We start from the raw sequence: 20,309 nt of genomic DNA, 5'->3' as shown, positions 1-20,309 counted from the left end.
CTTGTTCCTGCTGTGTCTCACTCCAAACCACACACAGGAACTATTTGCGTTACTCTGTTGTTGTTACTCGACTATATTAAACTTTCAAGACTTGTTGTTCTGAGCACTAAGACACACCAATCTCCCCGGGCTGTCAGCAACACGCAGTAGCATGTCCTGTCTTCGTGGTAAATATCAAGCAAAAGGCAGCGCTGACAGGAAGTTCCTGGTGGACACGGCTTCGAGTTGAAATTTGTTATATATCCCCACTCCAACTCACGTCTGTCCACTTTTCACTGTCTCCCTGTGTTATTCGTCACCTATGGTCATATGTGACACACCAGTGCCACAACTTAACTACCTATGAACCCAGAGGAAAAATAACCGAGAGGCCCTCTAATCACAGTGACTCTGCAGCCGGAGGTAATGTTAAAGTCCCTTCCCTGCTTTTAGTCTGTCACCATGCATTTCATTCTCGGGGCTTTGGCCTCTCTATTTTCTTCCTCCTCTGACCTCTCCCTCATCCCTCTCACTCCCTCGAGAAAGTTCCAGTTGGTGGCCTTTCTCCAGGGTGACTGATGGCAGCTCCATGGGCAGACTCATCCACACTTACAGTAATTACCCACAATCCCCTTGGAGGGCAAATGTAGAGTGACTGAGGCATGCGCACTGTGCCTCGTTGCTCCATTGCAGCATCACTGACTGGACTATTTAAACCCATCCACTGTGGCTATAGGTTGTCTTACATAACAAAGGCTGTGATGGGCAATCCCTCTTTGTAAGTGGATTGTTATTTGCATAAATATCGCTCAAAGTTCATACATTTTCAAGAAATAATCACTTTGAGTTGACATTTCCCCCCTTTGGTTATTCCGATGCAACATAACTTCAAACCCACAGAACTGTTCCTCTCACATTTTCAGAAAGACCAGCAGGGTCTCTTGATTGGTCACAGTTACGATTCAATGCTTCTGGGTAAGAGTTTGTCATGCTATTACTCCGAGTACACTGCAAACCAAGAAAGAGCCTATAGTCTCGCTCATCCGCAGACGCCCTTGAAGCAGCGTGTATGCACATATGAGACATTTCGATCAATTTGAAAATTTATTTTCATATAAAAAGACACTATGAAAACATTAGAGGACTACTTTGTACAATCTTATGTATAAAAAGAACAAAAATGAGGGAGAGAAGGAAAGGGAGGGTTTTTCAATAATAAATCACTGGAGTCGTGGATGGCTGGAGCAAGTCGGTTTACATCTAAGCATCGGAGGCAGAAGAGTGGTGGTGAAGGTGAGCACTGAATGTTCTTAAATTTGCCTTCCACACGGACTTCACTTGTAAATTGACCTCAGTGTTTTGTATTTATTACTGAGTTTGGCCTCTAAAATAAAAATAAAAACAAGATTGACACACTCCGACCAACATGTTAATCCCATCACAGTTTCTCATCGAAAACAAGTTGCCAGGTGGTCCTTGGCTGTAGCGGCACACTTAAACAAGAATTTCTGTCTCCATCAGTCGAACAGCACCACACTTACCGTTGTTGGAGATGAAAGGTTAATATCCAGTCCTCATTGAGCTTGAAAACATAATGAGGACAGATGAATATATGGAAATTCTCCATGATGCAACAAAATAATACTGCGGTTAATTCACACTTCCTTCCTTCCTTAGAATTTGTCAGTGTAGAGACTGCATCTCTTTCACCTGAGACTGTTTTCTTCTGCTACTTCTTTGACTGGGGCCACGCAGCTGATGCACTGTACGGCTGGTTTGAGAACCTCGCAGAAGGTCGAGTGAACGCGACCACAACTTGGCAACTTGGGGCCGAACCTACAGTATCGTCCTCTGAGGGGAGGTGAGCTGTAGGTTTGCCCGTCAGCTGATTAGCTTGAAAGGTTAGAGGGGCTACACTCTTGTCTCGCCATCTGCGCTGCGCCGCACTACTACCACATTAGGGATCTTTAAACAGATGGTTTGAGGTCTGCATCGGAAAATGTCAGGACAAATCACCATCCCCGGATAATTACAGTTCTGAGCACCCCCACGTCTTCATCTGCAAATCTGCCTGTCTCGAGCTTTTCCCGCTATATATTTTTGGATCTTTTTTTCCTTAGAGAACATGTTTTCTTGCACTTATTTTATTCTTACACGGTCTTAAACTGTCTCATGTCTTTCTCCAGACTCTAGGATTAATGGGGGCTGCTTTGAACAAAGAAAGAAAAGGTACAGAGGTACCATCATGGCACCATCACTGCTTTCCCATTCAAGTGTTGATCCATTCAAGACATTTGGGTCCAACTGTATGTCGGAACAATGTCCTCTTTTTTTAAAGTATTGGCCATTGTCAGATGATCAACTTTTCCTATCATTACTATATATCTTGCTAAATTAACTGTCCCATCCTGTTTTACACACATAGTCCAACCTCTTGTTGAAAAAACAAACCATAACTTATTTAATCCATCTCTCAGCTCTTCCTGTCCAAAGTTTGCATCAAAGTTGTTTGTATGCAGCTTCTGTCTTGCTTAACATTATCATGTTTCCAATAAGGCATCAGGGCAAAACAGAGTCAAATTCATACATAGGTTGGCACTACCCTGAAAAACACGTGTTTTTTTGTTTGTATGGCTTTAGTTGATCTGATATTAAGTATTTATATTTATATCATTCATTCATTTAACTTTGTTTTCTGTTTTTATTCATGCCTTTAAAATTGACTGTGCCTTTACTATTTATCACTTTACTTAATATTTTTTTGCCTTTACCTAAAATTTGTACAGCACTTTGTTTATCTCCAGGTGTTTTACTGTTTTCATCCTGCACTCTGACTCTCTCTCAGTGTGTGGAGGACTTTATGTGCTAATGCATCGACAGCAGGAACCAAGTTGTCCTCTTGTAGCGACTGAAGTGAGGATGTAGAATATCAAGCAAGAAGAATCACCACCAGTTATGTTTTCTCCCCCCTTCAGTTTGTCACCTCCCTCTCGGTCGTCCTATTCCGCTCTCTCTTTCTGCAGCTGCTGTGCTCACAAGCTCTACATGCAACCACAGAGAGAGGGATCCATGTGATCGAGGTATTGTACAACAGGCTCCACTGCTAACATCAAGATTTCATGCTTCCCATGTAATGCAACGCTAGGTGGGCTGGATGAGCAACAAAGAAGGAGCAAAGCGAAGGAGGTGTGAGACGAAAGCAAAGGATGTCGTGCTCGCTTTTACGATCTTGGAGAAAGAAGAGGTAACCGCTAAACGGATCAATACTTCACTGTAAGCGATACGTTTTTGAGGTATGAGAAGTGCTGCGCAGTGCCAGCACAGATTCAATTCCTGCTGAAAATGACTGTGATATCATCTTTTCTGGCATCACTGTGATTGGTGATGGCTGAAATGGATTCAGATGCTGCAATCTTTAAAGGCCTTTATCTGCGAGCAGTGGGGGAGAAAAAAAAAGCAGGAAGATGCGAGAATCTGCATGACGATCACTATCCTTCTTTTCCCTCATGGCTGGATAACATGCGGCGCACATTACCCCAGAAAGCAAGCTCATATATTTGTGCTGCGTGTGTCCTAAATCATTTTTTTAAGTTCCACATGGGTTTATTCTCACAGGAAATTAGGGAAAAATAATTTAAAAAAACAAACCAGTCTGAAAATAAATTCTTCAAAAGTTAGACCATAGAACACAACTCAGTTGGTAGTTATTTGTTTCAATCGTATTATTTTTTCATTAAAAGTTTCAAACCATAGGGGAGGACATATTTAGAAAATACACCAAATAAGGAAGGGGGGGGTACAATGTTGACGAAGAGGATGTGAGAGGAATGCATGGATGGGATTGTTGAACTGGATGGCAAATCAATGAGCAGCGTTAACCTGCCCCCCATCCCCTATCCATCAAAAAATATGAAAACAAAAAGAAAAAAAGGGAAAGACTGGGAGATTGAATGCTGTCTCCACCCATTAGAAGGGAACAGGAAATAAACGAAGCAGGGTGCCTAGGGGGGCTACCAGTGTGAGAAACCTCAGTGAGATTTTCTTCCCCTTGCTATAAAAAGAACCGAACGGTGCAGAAATATTCTTCTTTTTTTTTTATACCCCCAAATCATCAAACAATTGACAGAGATTTTTCTTTTTTTTTTCTCCAGAATAAAATCAAGACAATTTTTCTCAGAAATAGGTTTTTCACAGTTTTTTTTCTGAAGTTCGTTTAAAAATGTTTTCCTCAACCACAGACGTGTCAAGCCTCTGTTCTTTCTTTTCAATAGTCTTTGCGAAAATATAGTATAGAACAGTCTTCTTTCCATGTCTGTCCACTGCAGAAGTAAACAAAAACAGTTTTGGGATCCGACAGTGCACGTTGCAGGAGACGGGGAGCAGAGTGTGTGTGTGTGTGTGTGTGTGTGTGTGTGTGTGTGTATGTGTGTGTGAATCATGTACTTATGTATAGCATCTCAGAGGTTCAGTGTCCCTGTGTGCATCTGTACCATATCTCGGAATAAGAGTGTTTGTTTTCAAGTGTGTGTACATCTGTGCGTCTTCACACTTCAGTCTGGAAGTCTCCCTCAGACGAGTCGGGTGTGTTGGCAGAAGAGGAGTCCCAGTTCTTATTGTGCAGCTCCATTCGGTCCTTCTGCTCCCCAGGCACGATGGACAGCTCGGGGGTCATGGTCTTGAAGCTGTCCCAGGAGCTCTGGTCCTCTGGGGTTGACTTGTCCTGATGGAGGAGGAGGACATGCAAGGGTCAGTTAAGTTTGCTGCAACTGAAGGGGCCTATGTGAAACTGGAAAAGACAAAGCCTTGGTCAAAGTTCACCAGTTTAATGTGAACAGTGGCAACATTATGGACAATAGAGACATTATCTGGACACATGTGAAGAACGCAGCAGGATATTGTCCAGATCTGACACGTTCACAACAACAGAAATAGAGGTTTTAGGTGAGGGACAGCGTCTATGTAGAGTAGACAGGAGGAAAAAGTGACCCTGGTGTGGGCACATCTCCCCAAGTTGACACCTCCTTCAGTATCTTCTACATCATCCTTTTTCATGCAGAGGTATTTGTATTCTTTGCATCGAATGTCAGAAACGTCATCACGGTACATGTGCTCCTGGTAAATTCCTGATAATCTCACACGCTCTCCCTGACATTCTCTGGAGATCTCACTGACAGGTAAAGTCCGGATCAAGGGACTCAGACGTTACTCTCAGACCCTCCCTTTGGACAACTTCAGGAGAATATCCGTATAGTCTAGTGCATGTCTGAAAGCAGCTTTATTTGCTCTCTAGTGGAATACAAGAGGAGATTAGTACCTCTCAAATACATGCCTATTAAATGGAAGGCTAATATGTTGTAATATGACGAATTGGTTAAGTCAGCAAATTCTTACACACATTTCCTTCCAGTGACATAATAACCAAACACAATTGAGGAGGCAGGGTTTTAATTTTGACCGACTATGCTCACTGTAGTTATGAACACGCACACCTTTGCACTTAAACCGATGCTTGTTTGGAAACTGCCTGATGATCCAGCTTAATATTATTGTTGTCAGGCTGCTCCTCTAATTTCAGCAATTCAAGTTTTCTCACAACAGGTAGAACGCTTGCGCAATGAAATGAGTAAACTCGAATTTTCCTTTTAAAGCAGTTTTCACAACACACATTTGCGCACATGAAGCTGATTTCTACGTGATATCTCGAACCTTTGCAAATTTCAAAGGCCCAATACTCTGTCATCTCAGCCTTATCTATGCCCACCTGCAGTTCAAGACACCGCTTCATGTTTGTAACTTTGCAAATTAACCCATTAAAAAGCGTGACACCCTGTAGGCGAGGCGTCTGTGATTGCTGCATGTGGTCCGCAGATGTGGTGACCATGCGTGTTAAAAACATGTTGCGAAGAGGTTGAATACAGAATTAGAGGTGGCATTATGTATCAGATAAGGGCCATTATTCAAATCGGATTTGCTATCTCGCGGAGATAATGATTTCACAGATACGAGCTGGGGAAAAGACACGAGGGATCGCTCGTCCCAGAAGATTCTTGGTGGAGCAAAACAAAACAATAAAATGAAGGAGACTTTTGCGTGGCGTTTTCTACAGACTGATAAAGCAAGCTGCAGCTGAAGAGCCTGGATATACATCCTCTAAACACTTTTCAACATCATTTCCTAAGATAAGAGCTGGTAAAAGTGTACTTGAGAGTAAATTCTGTGATGTTGAAGTACCTGTTTGTACATGTGTGTAATCCATTAGAGAAGAGAGTGTTTCTGTATCTACCCATCAAATCCTACCCTGAGAACAACTCTGCGCTCTCTTTTTTGCTTCTTCTTCATCTCGTTTCCTCCACATCCTCTTCCCCACAGTCCCACCTTCCTGTCATTGCACCAACACTTCTAAAGTACTTGCAAGAAATTCACTTTGAGCTATTCACACCCTCAAAACCTGTCTATCTCTTCATCTGAAAAACACACACACACACACACACACACACGTACATACAACTCATTGATCCCCCCCCCCCCCCCCTTGCAGTGTGATGATCCTCACCCGAGCGCTAGGGGGCAATATCTGCCCGATTATCATTCTCCCTGCGTCACAGCCTGACAGTTGGTAAAATGAATACAAAAGGCATAATCTGGGAGCCAATTTGCATGCTAAATGCTGGCGAAGGAACATTTTGTGATGCAGGAGTGCGGGTAATGCTGCAGTTAAGCCCAACTTTATCCCTGGGAGACTAGGCTAACGCGATTGTGCTGCTTCTGCGTGTCTATCCATTCCCTTTCGCCATCTCCTGCCTGCCTCCGCTCCTGTCCTTGCCCCAAAGCCCCCCTGCTCCTCACCACATCATCTCATCCCTCTTTCTCTCACTCTCTGCCAGAAACCCCCTCTACTTACACTCGACGAGTTCTTTTCACCTCCGGCAGACGAAATGCTCCATCGCTTTTCCCTCTGTGGTGATGAAATGGGAGGGAGAGGACATGGAGGGTGGGGGGGGGGCGGTGGGTTTTCGATGAGAGACAGAGGGGTGAGGTATGAGAGAGGGAGGAGAGGGGGGTGGGTTACAGTCACTGGCAACTCTGCCCTGAAACAAAAGCATTGTTCCCACACCTTCAGGAGGTGAGGAGGCAGTTGTTGCTTCGTGCTCACACTTTACCCCTTCTCTCTCTCTCTCTCTCTCTTTCTCTCTCCATCTCTCTCATCCATCCCCACACTCTCATGAGAGAATAACACAGTGCATGTTCATACACGACGTACACACACACACACGCACACACACATAGAGGTATTTTGAACATCCTGACTGGCGAGAGAGCTTGAGATTGAAGAGAAGAATGAAATCGGAGGAGGCAAGGAGGACGGGGGGGTGATGGAGAAGCATCTACATGCTACGCGCCACTGATAGCGACTACGATTAAAAAGGATAAAGGAACAGTGTGTGGGCGGAAAAGCAGGCGGATTCCAAACGCCACTACAGTGCATGTGCTGTGCATCGCAAGAGGCTTTATAGCTCATGTTTTCCAAATAATGTTGAAAGAGGGTTATTAGCACATGAGATGTTCACCATCAGCAGTATTGATTTTACACCGCACTCTGCATGTGTTGACACAACACATTAAATAGATTACGCTGGGATTTTTGTGTGTGTCTGTGTCTCTCTTCTTTCATGCGCAAGGTGTGTTGCTTCTCTGTGGGTGGTGAGCCCAGCAGCACCAGTGGGAAAAATCGGAAAATAGAAAATACAGGTTTCACAGTGTTTGGACTGGACAACAGCTCGATACAGTCTGTGTACGTGCGTGCCATGGGGGGGTTGGGGGGGGCGCTCTTGTCATTTGTACATTTTGAATCCCAGACTGGGACCAGATTTATTCGGTATAGCGGCTCCAACAACTCAGCTAATATCGCCCATGCACACTAGAGATTGTTTGGGGCTGCTTGTCCGTTTGCTCAGTTTTTACTTTTTATGGTCATTGAAAAGAAAACACAGAAATTCTTGTTTGACTTTTTTCTGTATATAAAAATCAGCAGACAAAACTACGCATCATGTTTTGTAGGGGAGCTGTTTATGAAAGAGTCTGGGAGTTTGTATGTGTGTGTGTGTGTGCAGTGACAGACACAAAGACAAACCTTTTGGTGTTGGAATGTTAGATTTAAAATTCACTGCTCTCAGAGATGAAAACAATTTCTATGGCTTAGCAGAAAGCCTGAGGGAGTCTTGATTTATTTTCTTATGTGACGTGCTCGATTAAAAAGTAAATTTCCAGCTGGAATAAATCAATTTGATGTTATAATTCATTCTATATGACAGCGGCATCATCGGAGGAATGTATCTCACTACACTATAAACTCACATTTAAAGAACTTTACTTGAGTATTCAGAACTTTTTACTTTCCTCTCATTAAACTGACAGCTTTAGTTTCTATTTACACATTCTATGATCTGTTCATAGAATATGATGCATTGTCATATATTAAAATAGCTACCAGTACATGTAGTATAAAGTAGTAAACGCTGACTCTATGTCCACTAGCTGCAGCAGTAAAACGCTACAAAAACATCAGTGTATTAGTCAAAATATTCTAGTAATATATACAGTATTCCATTACAGTGCAACACCGAAAAAGGAGATCTATCTGCATTTACTCCTGCATATCATACAAAAGTGTTTAGTCTGAATGATAACCTCAATGTGGGACTTTTATTTGTAATATTGTGTTTTTATATTGCAGCATTACCACTTTTACTTAAGGGATTACCCTATCTACGTAGACAGAAGATATATATATATATATATATATATATATATATATATATGTTTAAATAAATACTAATCCAGTGAATTCATTTATCATTCCCTTATCTTTGTGTTCCTTGTTTCCAAATAGCAGATTATTTATTGGATAATATTTGCTTGGGAGATAGGATGAGCATTATCACCAACCTGACTACACGGCAATATATGACAAGCCTTCTGTTCTGGACACCAAAATGAGCGCCCTCATATTTCTGCATCATCGGCCTTCGCGGTGTCAAATGTGATGAAATAATTCACCTCTAAAAGCTCAGTATGTGCATCACCACTCGTCCCGATGGAAACCGCAGTCTTCATTTCCATTCACTGATATCATACCTGAAAAATGTCAACTGTTTTAGCAACCTACAAGTGCACCTCTGTGGATTTTAAAGGGCATCATAGCAGTATAAGGTTCCTTCTATTAAAACATTGCAGGCACAGCAGGAGAAATAAAGGCGACGTGGCTGCAAGCACCACAAGACCCCTAAATACATTCACTGTCTATCACTTCAAAACTGGTGACAGTCGCCACGTGGACATTTTTTGCCCAATCGCTCCAACATTAGAAGTGACAGACACTACAAGCTACGAGCAACTGACAAAGCTAAATGAGGAAAACAGTTTGTAGGGATTCAGTGGGGGAGTACAAACTAGTGTAAAGACACCACACAAACATCTAAAAGCCTTTGAGATGCCTCTGCAACAGTGTTGGTGGATGAGGCCACTCAGACCCCCACCTACCCCCACATTTGGACCATGGAATGGAAGTCATGTCTGGATTGGCTGTCTGTGAGAGATGGGGTGGGGGGGTTTGGGGACGGGTGGTTGTGGGTAAGTGAGTTAACTTTACCTTTGTTGACTTGGATGCCCATGGTTCTGCTGAGTGTCTGGCTACATTCAAACTGAGACAACAAACATGCAACACAAGGCCCCACAGCCAACAGAGGACATAAACAAAAAAACAAGAAAAAAAAAAAAAAATCAGACATCAATAAAACGTAGCAGCGAGGCAAAATAAAAGACATACAGCGAGTGTAAGCCCACATGAAAGAAACTTAAGCACATTTATACATGAAGGACAGGAATGCAACATCAAAAAATGCAGGAGATTGAGTGGATACCAGAACATGACTGTGATTGTACAGCTGTCAATGGGCTTATGAGTCATTGAAGCAGAGCAGGAGTATTTCAACGTTTCTACGTGTTTTGTTTACTTCTTTTTATTATATCATCAAGATAATGATATAATCCAAATTGCCAATCCAGCACCAGAGATTATTTATTAGCAGGAACAAAAATAGACTAAGTGGGCATAGCGGTCTTTAGCACCATTTACCCCTTAGCTGGGAAGGAATCTGTGTCACAAGTAATAAGGCCCTTCAAAGGAGCCAAATCTGGAGAATGTAGGGCAAATAAATTCCATTAGTACAACACATTGCAAACAAACGAGCAATCAGACACACAGGCCTGGTTCGCTGCTGTCCGGGCCTGTGCAGCGCGGCGCAGTCCAAGGCCACTGCTCCTATAGAGAAACAGTTCCGGCGAGCGGATTTGGCCCCTTTCACCTCCCTTTAATTGGCGCAAGGACACTAAATGAGCTAAATTAGTATTGTGCCTCTTGGTGCATGAAGGCAGTGTTAGGCTTGTTCCGCCTGGGCTAACCGTCCCCTCATTAGGAGCCACTGATAGAGCCAGTGTGCAGAAGCTACACTCCGCCAGCCCTCAGTTTTCATGGGCAATTTATGTGGAAGGATGAAAACAGTTGATGAGTTTATACTTGGCACAGGGATGGGGGCAAGGAAATAATTAAAAACAAGCTAATGAGAGGAATTAATTATTCAATTAATGCCTCCAACGTGCCACCTAGGGCTGACTTTAGAGGGAGAAATGGGAAGATGAGGGAGACAGCGAGACAGCGAGAGAGGGAAAATGTCAAGCCGGGAGGATGAATTGAGGGGAGAATGAGATATGAAGAGGAAGAAGAGGGGAGGACTTGCTTTATTGCTGGAATGTGTAATCGAAGCCCCTCAGCTTAATGCTGGCAAATTGACTATCAAGACCTACAGGGTTTGCAAGTGCAGGGAAATTGCCCTCAGTGAATCAACAAAAATTGGGCCTTTGTCATTTAAAATTATACATCTTCATTTTACATGAGAAATCCTCAAGACACACACATTACCTTGGCTAAATTTCCCTTCAGTGGCCCGAAAACATTGTTGGAAAGTCAATAACAGACACTAATGTTGACTGTGGAAGCATAAAGAGAGCACCCCAGGTTGCGCCTCTCTTTTATCGGGCAGGCTAATGGAGAAAATACCCGAACATTTTTCCATATATGCGGCTCATTGTAGGTTACACACACACGCCTCCAGCCATTCAGATTGAATTGCAAATACCTCCCTCATGATCGGAAATTTGCCCGCCCTCCCCGCTCTGATCCAGCATGAGCGAAATCACAACACAAAGTACTGCACTTGTTTCCTTTGTCTTTTTCTCCGTCCCACTGCGTTCGTCACAACCCCTCGCTGTCTATCTGCAGAGGGAAGCCGAGCACACTTCATTTCATCAAGAACACAGCAGAGGAGAGCAGACGATGGGATGGAAATATATCCCATTTGAGAGCTAAAAAATGCATCAGCCAGGCCATTATGCAGTGCACATACACACACACACACTGAGTCCATCCCACACACTGAGAGCCACAACACTGCATCATTGGGCACTGCATGCTAATTTGTGTTATGACCTTCTGAACCCTGTGGAGAGGATAGAAAACAACAGGCTTGTTCCACATTGACAAAGACCAAGAAGCTAAATATTAGCGCAGACACTAATGCTGCAACATATTGCACTGCATACACACCCCATCCACTCTGTCTTCCAGTAACCCCACTGACTCCATCTGTACCACGTCTCAATTAGGGGAGACACAATGAAAATGGACTCTGTTCCTCTTCTGGCCATATGGCCCCTGTCAGAATATGCACTGTACTTAAAAACAGAGCAGCATTTGAATTAGTTCTTGCATTAATGTGAAGCCTGGTATCTAGTAGGGTACAATAAATGTGTTCTACTTAATTCAGAAACACTGATATTCTTTAAACGTGTTACATCAGCCACTAGGGGTCACTCAATTAAAATGATACGAAAAGACCTAGTCTTAATGATATTGTGAAGCGCAAATCATGTTTACAGATGAGGTCATGTAAAATAGCTGTATTAACGTTACGCAGCAAATAGCAATGAAGAATCGTGAGTGACCAAATCAAACAGCAGACGGAACAGCCAACTGGCTAACAGTGTTTTTCCTTTGTCAGACATCGTTTGGCCCTGAACTTACAGCAGAGTTGGATGAAGCAGTTTAATTCAAATTTGACCTTGAATAAAAATGCAGATTTCTCCCGGTTGAAAAGTGTTGGTAACATTTTGGAACCTATTTAATATGACAAATTTTATTAAATAGGTTTGGTCGTGTTTAGACATGTTTATGAAGAACATTCAACGTTCATACAGTACATTCAAAACATCTGACTCACGTCTGTTCCACCTACAGCTTTTTAAAATATGCAAAGGTTCGTCTGACACCAGCAGAGATTTTGTGTCACAGCCTGAAAGTGACCTTTCCTTGCCATAGTTCACCTGACAGACTTTTTGCAGAGTAGAATTTAAAGGCATACTGTATGTTTTTGAATTATAACAGGGCAGCATGTACATTTAAACAGGACTCGCTCCACTAGCTTCTGCTGCCTAATAGCAAAGGCAGACAAGGTGATTTTCAACATTGAGGTTAATGGGAAGTCTTGAGATATAGTGTCTGCATCCCCCCATCTTTCCGGTCATGTCTTTCCCCTTCGTTTCCATTTATTCAGCCTCACACTGACTTTGCAACTTACGTGGTGCAGTAAATGTCGGGATTAGTAATGTAGTTTACTGGGCAATATAGGGATAAGATACATGTCGGGGGGTGGTATGGAGAAAAGAGGACAGACACAAAAAGCATGAAATCAAGAGATTGAAGTATGTGGACATGCACATGTAATTCTCAAGACCACTTTAAGCCCACTGCACCGACACAGAAAATTGGTTGTGAAAATAAACATGTTGGACATTTTCTGGTATTCACTCATCTTCCCAACACAGAGATCCTACCTTTCCACAGACGTACAAATGGATCAAGTCTCCCATCAGCACCCATACAAGTGCATCGTGTTTTGGCCCTTTTCAGTGCCAATGAGCTCTTTTATGGACGAAATATCATGGTTTATGAGGTGATTAAAAATTGGTTTGGATGACTCATTGTCTTTATGAACTAATTTATCACTTGGTTAGGGTGTTTACGTCGCAAGATTCAACTCAGGCACTGAAACTGACGCAATGAAAGTGTAAACAACAAGAACTAGAAAAAAATCCCTCTGGAATTTTTTATCATGGAAGCTAAATCAAAGTAAATGCATCAAACCACCTTACAAATCCATCTGTCTGGTTACAGTGATTCCAGATGGGATGTTTCAGTATGAATTTGTAAAGGAGTTGATGGAGGGAGGGGAACTAGCATCAATTACATGAATGCTGAAGAAGAAGTACAAGCTGTGATGCACCAAACTTTTACACCACCACACCTACCAAAACAGTCACTTCACTATGAAACAGCAGTGACCGGAAGTAGATGAGCAGCTACATGGACTAAAGGAATAGTTTGACACTGTTCGTGTTAATGCAGTTGTACATATAGTCTTTAAATAGCAACTGTGTCTGGCGCTGCATGTACAGCAGGTGCTCGACAAGCTAAAAGTACCAGACTGTGAACCAACCACTGGCTAAGCCCCATCCCCCTGAGTTACAGTTGCTAAACCTGTCAAGCTTTCATTTCTCACACAGCACATTTGCAGTTTGATGATGACAGCAGCAGATTTACATTTCCTACTTGATTTCAAAGAGAGCAAAATGAAATAGGTTTCAAATCTTGTGAGTGACCATCATTTCAGCTGTAGCAAGGTAACATTAGCATAGTGATGTGATTTAAATCGCTGTCTTGGGCTGACTTTAATGTTTTTAGCTGACTTGTTTCAAAATGGGGATCTTCGGGAAATCGTCTTGCACTGACAGTATCTACATACACAGATACTGTGCAGGAAGACTGAAACTGAAGGTGAATGCTCCAGGATCCATGCAGTCTTCATCTCAGTCCTAGCATTACTTTATATTGGGAGACACGTAAAGGACTGTTATTTTTTAATGATGCACCCTAATGTGCACCCACAAGTTAATGATGTAATCCTTCCCACTGTGATGCTCTGTACGCAAAACACAATTAGCCATTTAAAGGTCCAGTGTGTAAGATTTAGGTGAAACAGATCTATTGGCAGAAATTTAATGTAGAATAATCCTCATGATGTTTTCACTAGTTCATTTCATCTAAATTGTATGAATTGTAGTTTTCTTTACCCCAGAAAAGGCCCTTTATATTTAAATACTTTATATTTACATGGAGGGGACCCTCTCTATGGAGGCCGCCATGTTTTTTACATTAGTCCAGACTGGACAAACTAAAACACCTTTTGAGTTTTTATGACAATTAACCTTTGTGTCGTGTTCGGGTCAAATCTGACCGATTTCCATTTCGATCAATCATAAATATTGTGTTTTACATTTTATTGTCTCAAGGGCTTATGATATCCTCCACACTAGGCATTTGAACATTTACAATTGCTGATCACTACTTTCATTGAATTTTGAGTTGTTGATGTTCTGGTGTTCTGTGAATTTGGTCTCTGTTTTGATTTTTCTACAATAAATGTTAATTTTGGAATACAACTTTCAATTTCTGTGTCTATTCACTGCAGTTATTCATGTAACCAGTAGTCTGAGACATTGTTTACAGGTTAAAAGGGAGTTAAATACAATTTGGTGACGATCAATGGTTTTTGTGTTAATGTAAGGGCAGTTAAAACAGGCCGGTCAAATTTGACCGGGAGCACCAAAGTAAGTGGGGAGAAACGAACACGACACAAAGGTTAAAGGCTACCACAGGTTCTTTTTCATGTTTAGAAGAGGAGGGTGAGGTGAGGGGTGTTCAGCTGCAACATGTAACTTCACCACTCGATATCACTAAATTCTACACACTGTACCTTTAAGTCATTGAAAATGCAGAGTATCATTCAACATGTGGAAGCTTGACAGGTTGAGCTGTGGCTTGTTACAATTGCTAAGCTAGGAGCGCACAATCCCTGTTTGCAGGAGGCGTTTAACCAACGTTCTGTTCCATGTGAAATGTGCATTACTGCGATATTGACCAACAGAGCTGCAGAACAAACAGTGGCAAACTATTGGACACATACAGTGACATGTAGCACATCAACTCATCGGCCTGTTTAGAGTGAGTTAGAGGGGGCTCTACTGCACCATCTTTATGTGGGGTTTAGCATGCCTTACGTTGACTCTCTTTGTAAACGAGGGACGCTCTGCGTACTAGCGATGGCTCGATGTTGTGCCTCGGTGGAGGGGGAGGGGGGACCTGTGGTGAACGAACACCCGCCACGGTGGTTAGAATGGGTTACAGGGTGGTTAGTTGCGGGTTAAAACACTGTTTAGACTTTAAGGGAGAAAGAGGCCTGCAAAGGTCAAGGGGGTTAATGAGTTTAAGAGTTTGATGACTCATCATTGGGCAGGTAAGGTGGGGTGAGCGTTTTCCTTATGGAAGTATTGCCAGGAATAGGCCAAGCATGTGCATCATTCAAAAGGTGAGATGCTCACTAGTGCCTGTCCTTAAGTGACTCAGTCAATTGGATATATGAAGTTAGGGGTGTATATCGGCTTCCACAGTACTTTGGGTGTCCACCCATGAGAAGATATCCTGGTGAAATGCAATTATGTTTGCTATTAAATTGTGGCACTTGTGTAATATATGTTAAAATCACTGTCAGTGTCTGTCATATGGCATGGCAGGGAGGTTATTAAAGTTATTATGAGACAATTATATCATTACTCATGCAGTAATTGTCTCCTAAACACAGTTTATGTGCTTCAAAGACACACAAGGACTTCAAATGCAAACAACAGACAAGTGGACTAAACACTCATGCCTGCAACCACACACAAACACACACACACACACACACACACACACACACATGCAGGCACATACATAGGCAGTCAAATATGCAAGTGTACAGACACGCAGACCCAAACACACACACACACACACACAAACACACACACATACACCCTACTCATCTCCATAATTACTGTATAGTCAGCATGTCCATGTCTGGGGGTGACTCTCAAAGTGAGGTGTTGACAACAGCCAAGCTGAACTCTTTCTGGCTCCCGTCAAAGGCCTGACACTGATAGCATTATCCATGTAATTATTCACAGTTAAGTGAACTGCCTGCTTACTTCTAACACAAGGGATTTGGAGGAGCTGGCTATATATTTGCTGCCCTTTCGTTTCATAACTTCCAGTGACGTCACTAATCCAGAGGAAACGCTGCTTCCAATTTCTCTTAATTAGTTCAAATACAGCCTCTTTATTATTTGTGGCTGGCCTTTCATTTCTTTTACATTGGGCTGTAATCTCAAAGCACACCTGAGCTCCCTCCGAGGAACATTAGCACGGTGTGGTGCGACTGTTTAGAACCGCAGACTTCTAATATGGGGCTCCTGCCGTTGCAAGCAGCATGCCATTTTTCTTCCCCCTCTGTGACATATGTGCTCGGCATTAATGAATCGGGAGTCGGCCACTGCTTTTGAAAACCTTGATCAAGACGTTGAGCAAATAAGAAGTAAAAGGAAAAGACCAAGTCTGGTACTTTTAAATGGCAGCGTGTCTGTACGTGTGTGTGTATGTACGAAATGTGTGTTGCTATATGGCACGGGGAATATGAGAGATGTCAGGCTGTGTAAATTAGATGTGAACCAGCATACCGCCGATGCCAGGGGAAAGTACACCAATCAGGGCTGACTAACTCATCATGGCTATATGCACTGAAGCTTTGCGGACGAGGGGAGTGTGAGCATGTGTGTGTGTGCATTTAAATTTTTAATGAAACTGGTCCTCTGAAGGTCAGTGCAGAGCAAGCGGGAACTCTTTGGTCTGCTGCTAATGGTGTATTTATGATTCAAATATGCTTCGGTGTCTCAAGAGCACAGGTGCCCACCCAAGCACCCCACTGACTGACTCACTCACACACACACACACACACACACACACACACACACACAACCATCCATTCAGAAACCACACATACACACATACATGATAAACCAGGCACAGTACATAAACAATGATTCCATGAAACAGAATATTAACAAGTGTGAAAGGCAAACACAAAACATTTGTGGGTATAGACAAGGTGTTTTTTTTCAGCAGCACATTATGACCAATAGAATAGAATAGTGAGGTGAGAAATTGGTTCACGGCTCTTAAATTGCAGAATTAGGATTTCATTAACAGGTTGTGATTGATTATCAGCAAACAGCTCATGTCATCAAGTAGCCAATCGCAAAGTGAGAATGAAATCAGTTCAGGCCAGTTTCATGAGACATAAAATTGGATATACGGCGGCCAAGCAGGAATAGACTGCGCCTTAAGAGTTGTATTTACGAGGAGTTAAATTGTTCAATTGTCCTCGGATGTGATAATAGGTACAAGAGAGAATTAATCAAATGCCAAAGAAAATATATGCAGTATTCACATTAAATTCAAGCTCCCTTGTTAGAGCAATGTTTCTACATTTCACAAGCAGCAATGTGGCCGAAAAAAAGACACCGTAATGAATACAACCGCTTTCAAAAGTACCTCATGTTTGTAAATGACTGGGAGTTATGCTCAGAATCTTTATGACTATAGTAGCCTGGAAGCTGCATTTAAAAGTGAGAGCAATGTCACTACAGTGCTGATGATATTCAGCCACATTCAGTGACCAATATTACTATTTTTCAGTGTCAATCCTTCAGTGTCAACGGGGAGGGGTTTTAGGGATTGTGACAGAGTGTGAGGGGGAGTGGAGGTGCGTGGGCAAAGCGAGTTTGCAACCCCACTCTTGGGCAATGGTCTTACCTTGAATGTGGACATGGCTGCGTCCCTGCTATACCTGTCTATGGTGTGGAACTTGGACGAGTGGTTGAGCTCATGGTACAGCTCAGAATGTCTTTTGCGAGTGTGCATCACTTTCTGGAAGGGAAGAAAGGAAGGGACAGCAAAAATGAACCAAATAGAAACCCAAAAAAAAGGCAAAAGGAAGAAGGGTCGGGCCAATATATGAGCAGGCGGGGGTGGGGGGGGGATGGGTAAAAAGCTGAGGGATGGCAGTGATGCCAGCCACGAAGAGGGGGTTAGAGAGGGACGCCGACACATTGATCGACTGCTGGCTCATGCTCATACATCATCCATTTCCCCAGTCTTTAGGAATTTGGCGACTGGGAGCGCTGCAGAGGAGTCCTTCGAGTGAAAATTTGGTGAAAATGACTGACAGAAATGCCATTGTATCAGACCGGTGGCTGCTAGCTGGTGGTCCTGGTTTTGTCTCACTCATTAAATGTGTAACAGATGGACTGGAATTTAACTCTGGCCCGCTTGAAATTACATTTGGCAAAAACTGCCATCCCTGTGTTCAGAATATGTCCGTCTCGATGGCAGCTATAGTCCAGATCTTTGAGTCTGTGACAGCAAACTGCATTTGTCAGTGTCACTGCTGTTGTCTTTCTGAGCTAATGGGCAGTGCTGGAGCTACTCGACAGAAGCTAATCGTCAAAGCAGATTGCTCGGCTGAGAGTGACACAGGGGGGCAAGATGCCAGCACCCACAGCCGCACACTTACCGAGCAGGACTGCGTTTCGTGCCCCAGTGTCTTCAGAGTGGACACTCATCTCTGCTCAGCTTAGATAGTTCCTTTGCTGCGATGCATTTTGTCTTTGGCATGTCCTTGTATTGAGCCATACTGAAGCATTTCAAATGTCATCTGATTAAACTGTGACTTCAGGTAGATGATTTTAATAACCTCCAAATTAAAGACTGCTCAGTTAAAGGGGCACTCCACCAATTTTACACCCAAGCCATTTTTAGACTCGGACACTCCGGAGAATGTCTGAACCAAATGTTTTCTTTTACACAAAGGAAGCAACAGGAGATTGCCTGGAACATTCAGGCGAGGGGTGGTGCCTGAGTAGAGCATGCAGGTGGACATGCTCTATTTCATCGCACATTGACGGCTTTGGCGAATATCACCAAAAGATCTTAAAACTTGTTTTCTCAATTTGCCATCTTTGTCGGCATCTTCGACGTTTATGGACTGTTTTAGTTTTTTTTTATGTCTGTCATCAGCACACCCACACACACTCGCTGTGAATCTTCCAGCTCCGTGGAAAATGTACTGAAAGCTGCTCTTCTTACCGCTCTCTTTTTTTACATATATGTCTTCCAAGTGCAATACTTAATCATTGGAGTACCTCTTTAAGTGTTGAGTGTTTTATAAGTATTATTATCCAACATGACTACATTCTTAATTAAGTTCAAAACTGATAAAAAAAAAAACATTAAAGTTAATTTCTTAAAGTATAAGAGGGTAAAACGGTGCTTACCTTCCATTAGATTATGGAAGTGTACCCTTCCCTGGTATATCAATGTCAACCTCTTTCTCAAAAGTCAATAGTCAATTGAAGAGAAAAGAGATGATTTCCAGGAGAGCAGACCTCTTTGCTCATGCAGCAGCCACTTATGACTCTCCAGTGTATTTGCCAGATAAGTAGAATGATCAGCCATAGTCACTGTTAGCTTGTCCCTACTCATACCCTCTATACGCAGTATATACAGTCTCTGCATGGTGGGAGGTGAATGTCCAGTCTTTACAATGGTTGAAATGTCACTGATATTGCACAAAAAAGGCATCAGTGCAAAGAATGGTGCAGTAATTTTAGTAACTCGGAGTTATCAGGCGCACTTAATAGAGACTGGAAATTCCCAGGGCACCCAGGTCATTCTTACACGAACACACTCTCACGCTCTCGACCCAAGTCGTTCCAACAGATATAACCAGCCAATCAACTACGGCCACAGACGTGTCGATCCTGGACTAAACTACTTGTACTCATACAGACACAAAAAGCACTCTACTTTGCTGTTTCTTCAACCAGGACCCCTGACAACGACACAACACCTTTGTTTGGTCTAATCGTACATGTCAGCTTGATGTTTTTGTTTCCATGATGCTAATTGGATTGAATTAATTAAGTCTGACAGATAATAGGCAGGGTCAGTTTTAAAGGCCACTGTTGGAGAAACAGCATACTATGTAAGGTGGTTCTCAAACAGTTCATTGTTCTAAATGCAAAGGGAGACACAGGTGCGGAGGGGAGGGGGTTTAGCAGTGCTTTTTGCTCCTCTACGTGTTATTCAAATCCTGGCAGAAGCACAAGAAAGCAGAGACAGGCTGATGACATGTAGGGGAGGGGTGAGGTCAGGGGTCTTACCTCAAAGTCCAGCTCAGAGTACCGAACTCTTTTCCTCTGGAAGAGGAGGGGGGCAGGGGGAGAGA

The 20,309-nt window shown here is 42.8% G+C and overlaps 1 protein-coding gene across 20 annotated transcripts in view; it reads right to left on the bottom strand.

Moving 5' to 3' along the window:
* Positions 1–1,070: 1,070 nt before the first annotated feature.
* Positions 1,071–20,309, bottom strand: part of adgrb2 (adhesion G protein-coupled receptor B2) — a 208,001-nt gene continuing 188,762 nt past the window's right edge. For 10 of the 20 annotated variants that reach the window (XM_069516268.1, XM_069516287.1, XM_069516271.1 and 7 more), the window contains 4 exons: positions 20,245–20,280; positions 17,837–17,950; positions 6,881–6,934; positions 1,071–4,699 (listed from right to left, as the gene is read on the bottom strand). In XM_069516268.1, coding sequence (XP_069372369.1) covers positions 4,523–4,699; positions 6,881–6,934; positions 17,837–17,950; positions 20,245–20,280 — 381 coding nt within the window. In that variant the 3' untranslated portion in view covers positions 1,071–4,522. Of the gene's footprint in view, positions 4,700–6,880; positions 6,935–9,628; positions 9,681–14,798; positions 15,293–17,836; positions 17,951–20,244; positions 20,281–20,309 lie in introns of those variants that run through there. The other 10 variants (XR_011239554.1, XM_069516280.1, XM_069516281.1 and 7 more) reach the window with 10 other exon arrangements.

Source organism: Paralichthys olivaceus, chromosome 20, assembly GCF_024713975.1.
Source record: "Paralichthys olivaceus isolate ysfri-2021 chromosome 20, ASM2471397v2, whole genome shotgun sequence".
Classification (NCBI taxonomy): Eukaryota; Metazoa; Chordata; class Actinopteri; order Pleuronectiformes; family Paralichthyidae; genus Paralichthys; species Paralichthys olivaceus.
The sequence above is the reverse complement of the archived record's forward strand: the minus strand, read 5'-3'. Positions and strand labels throughout refer to the sequence as shown.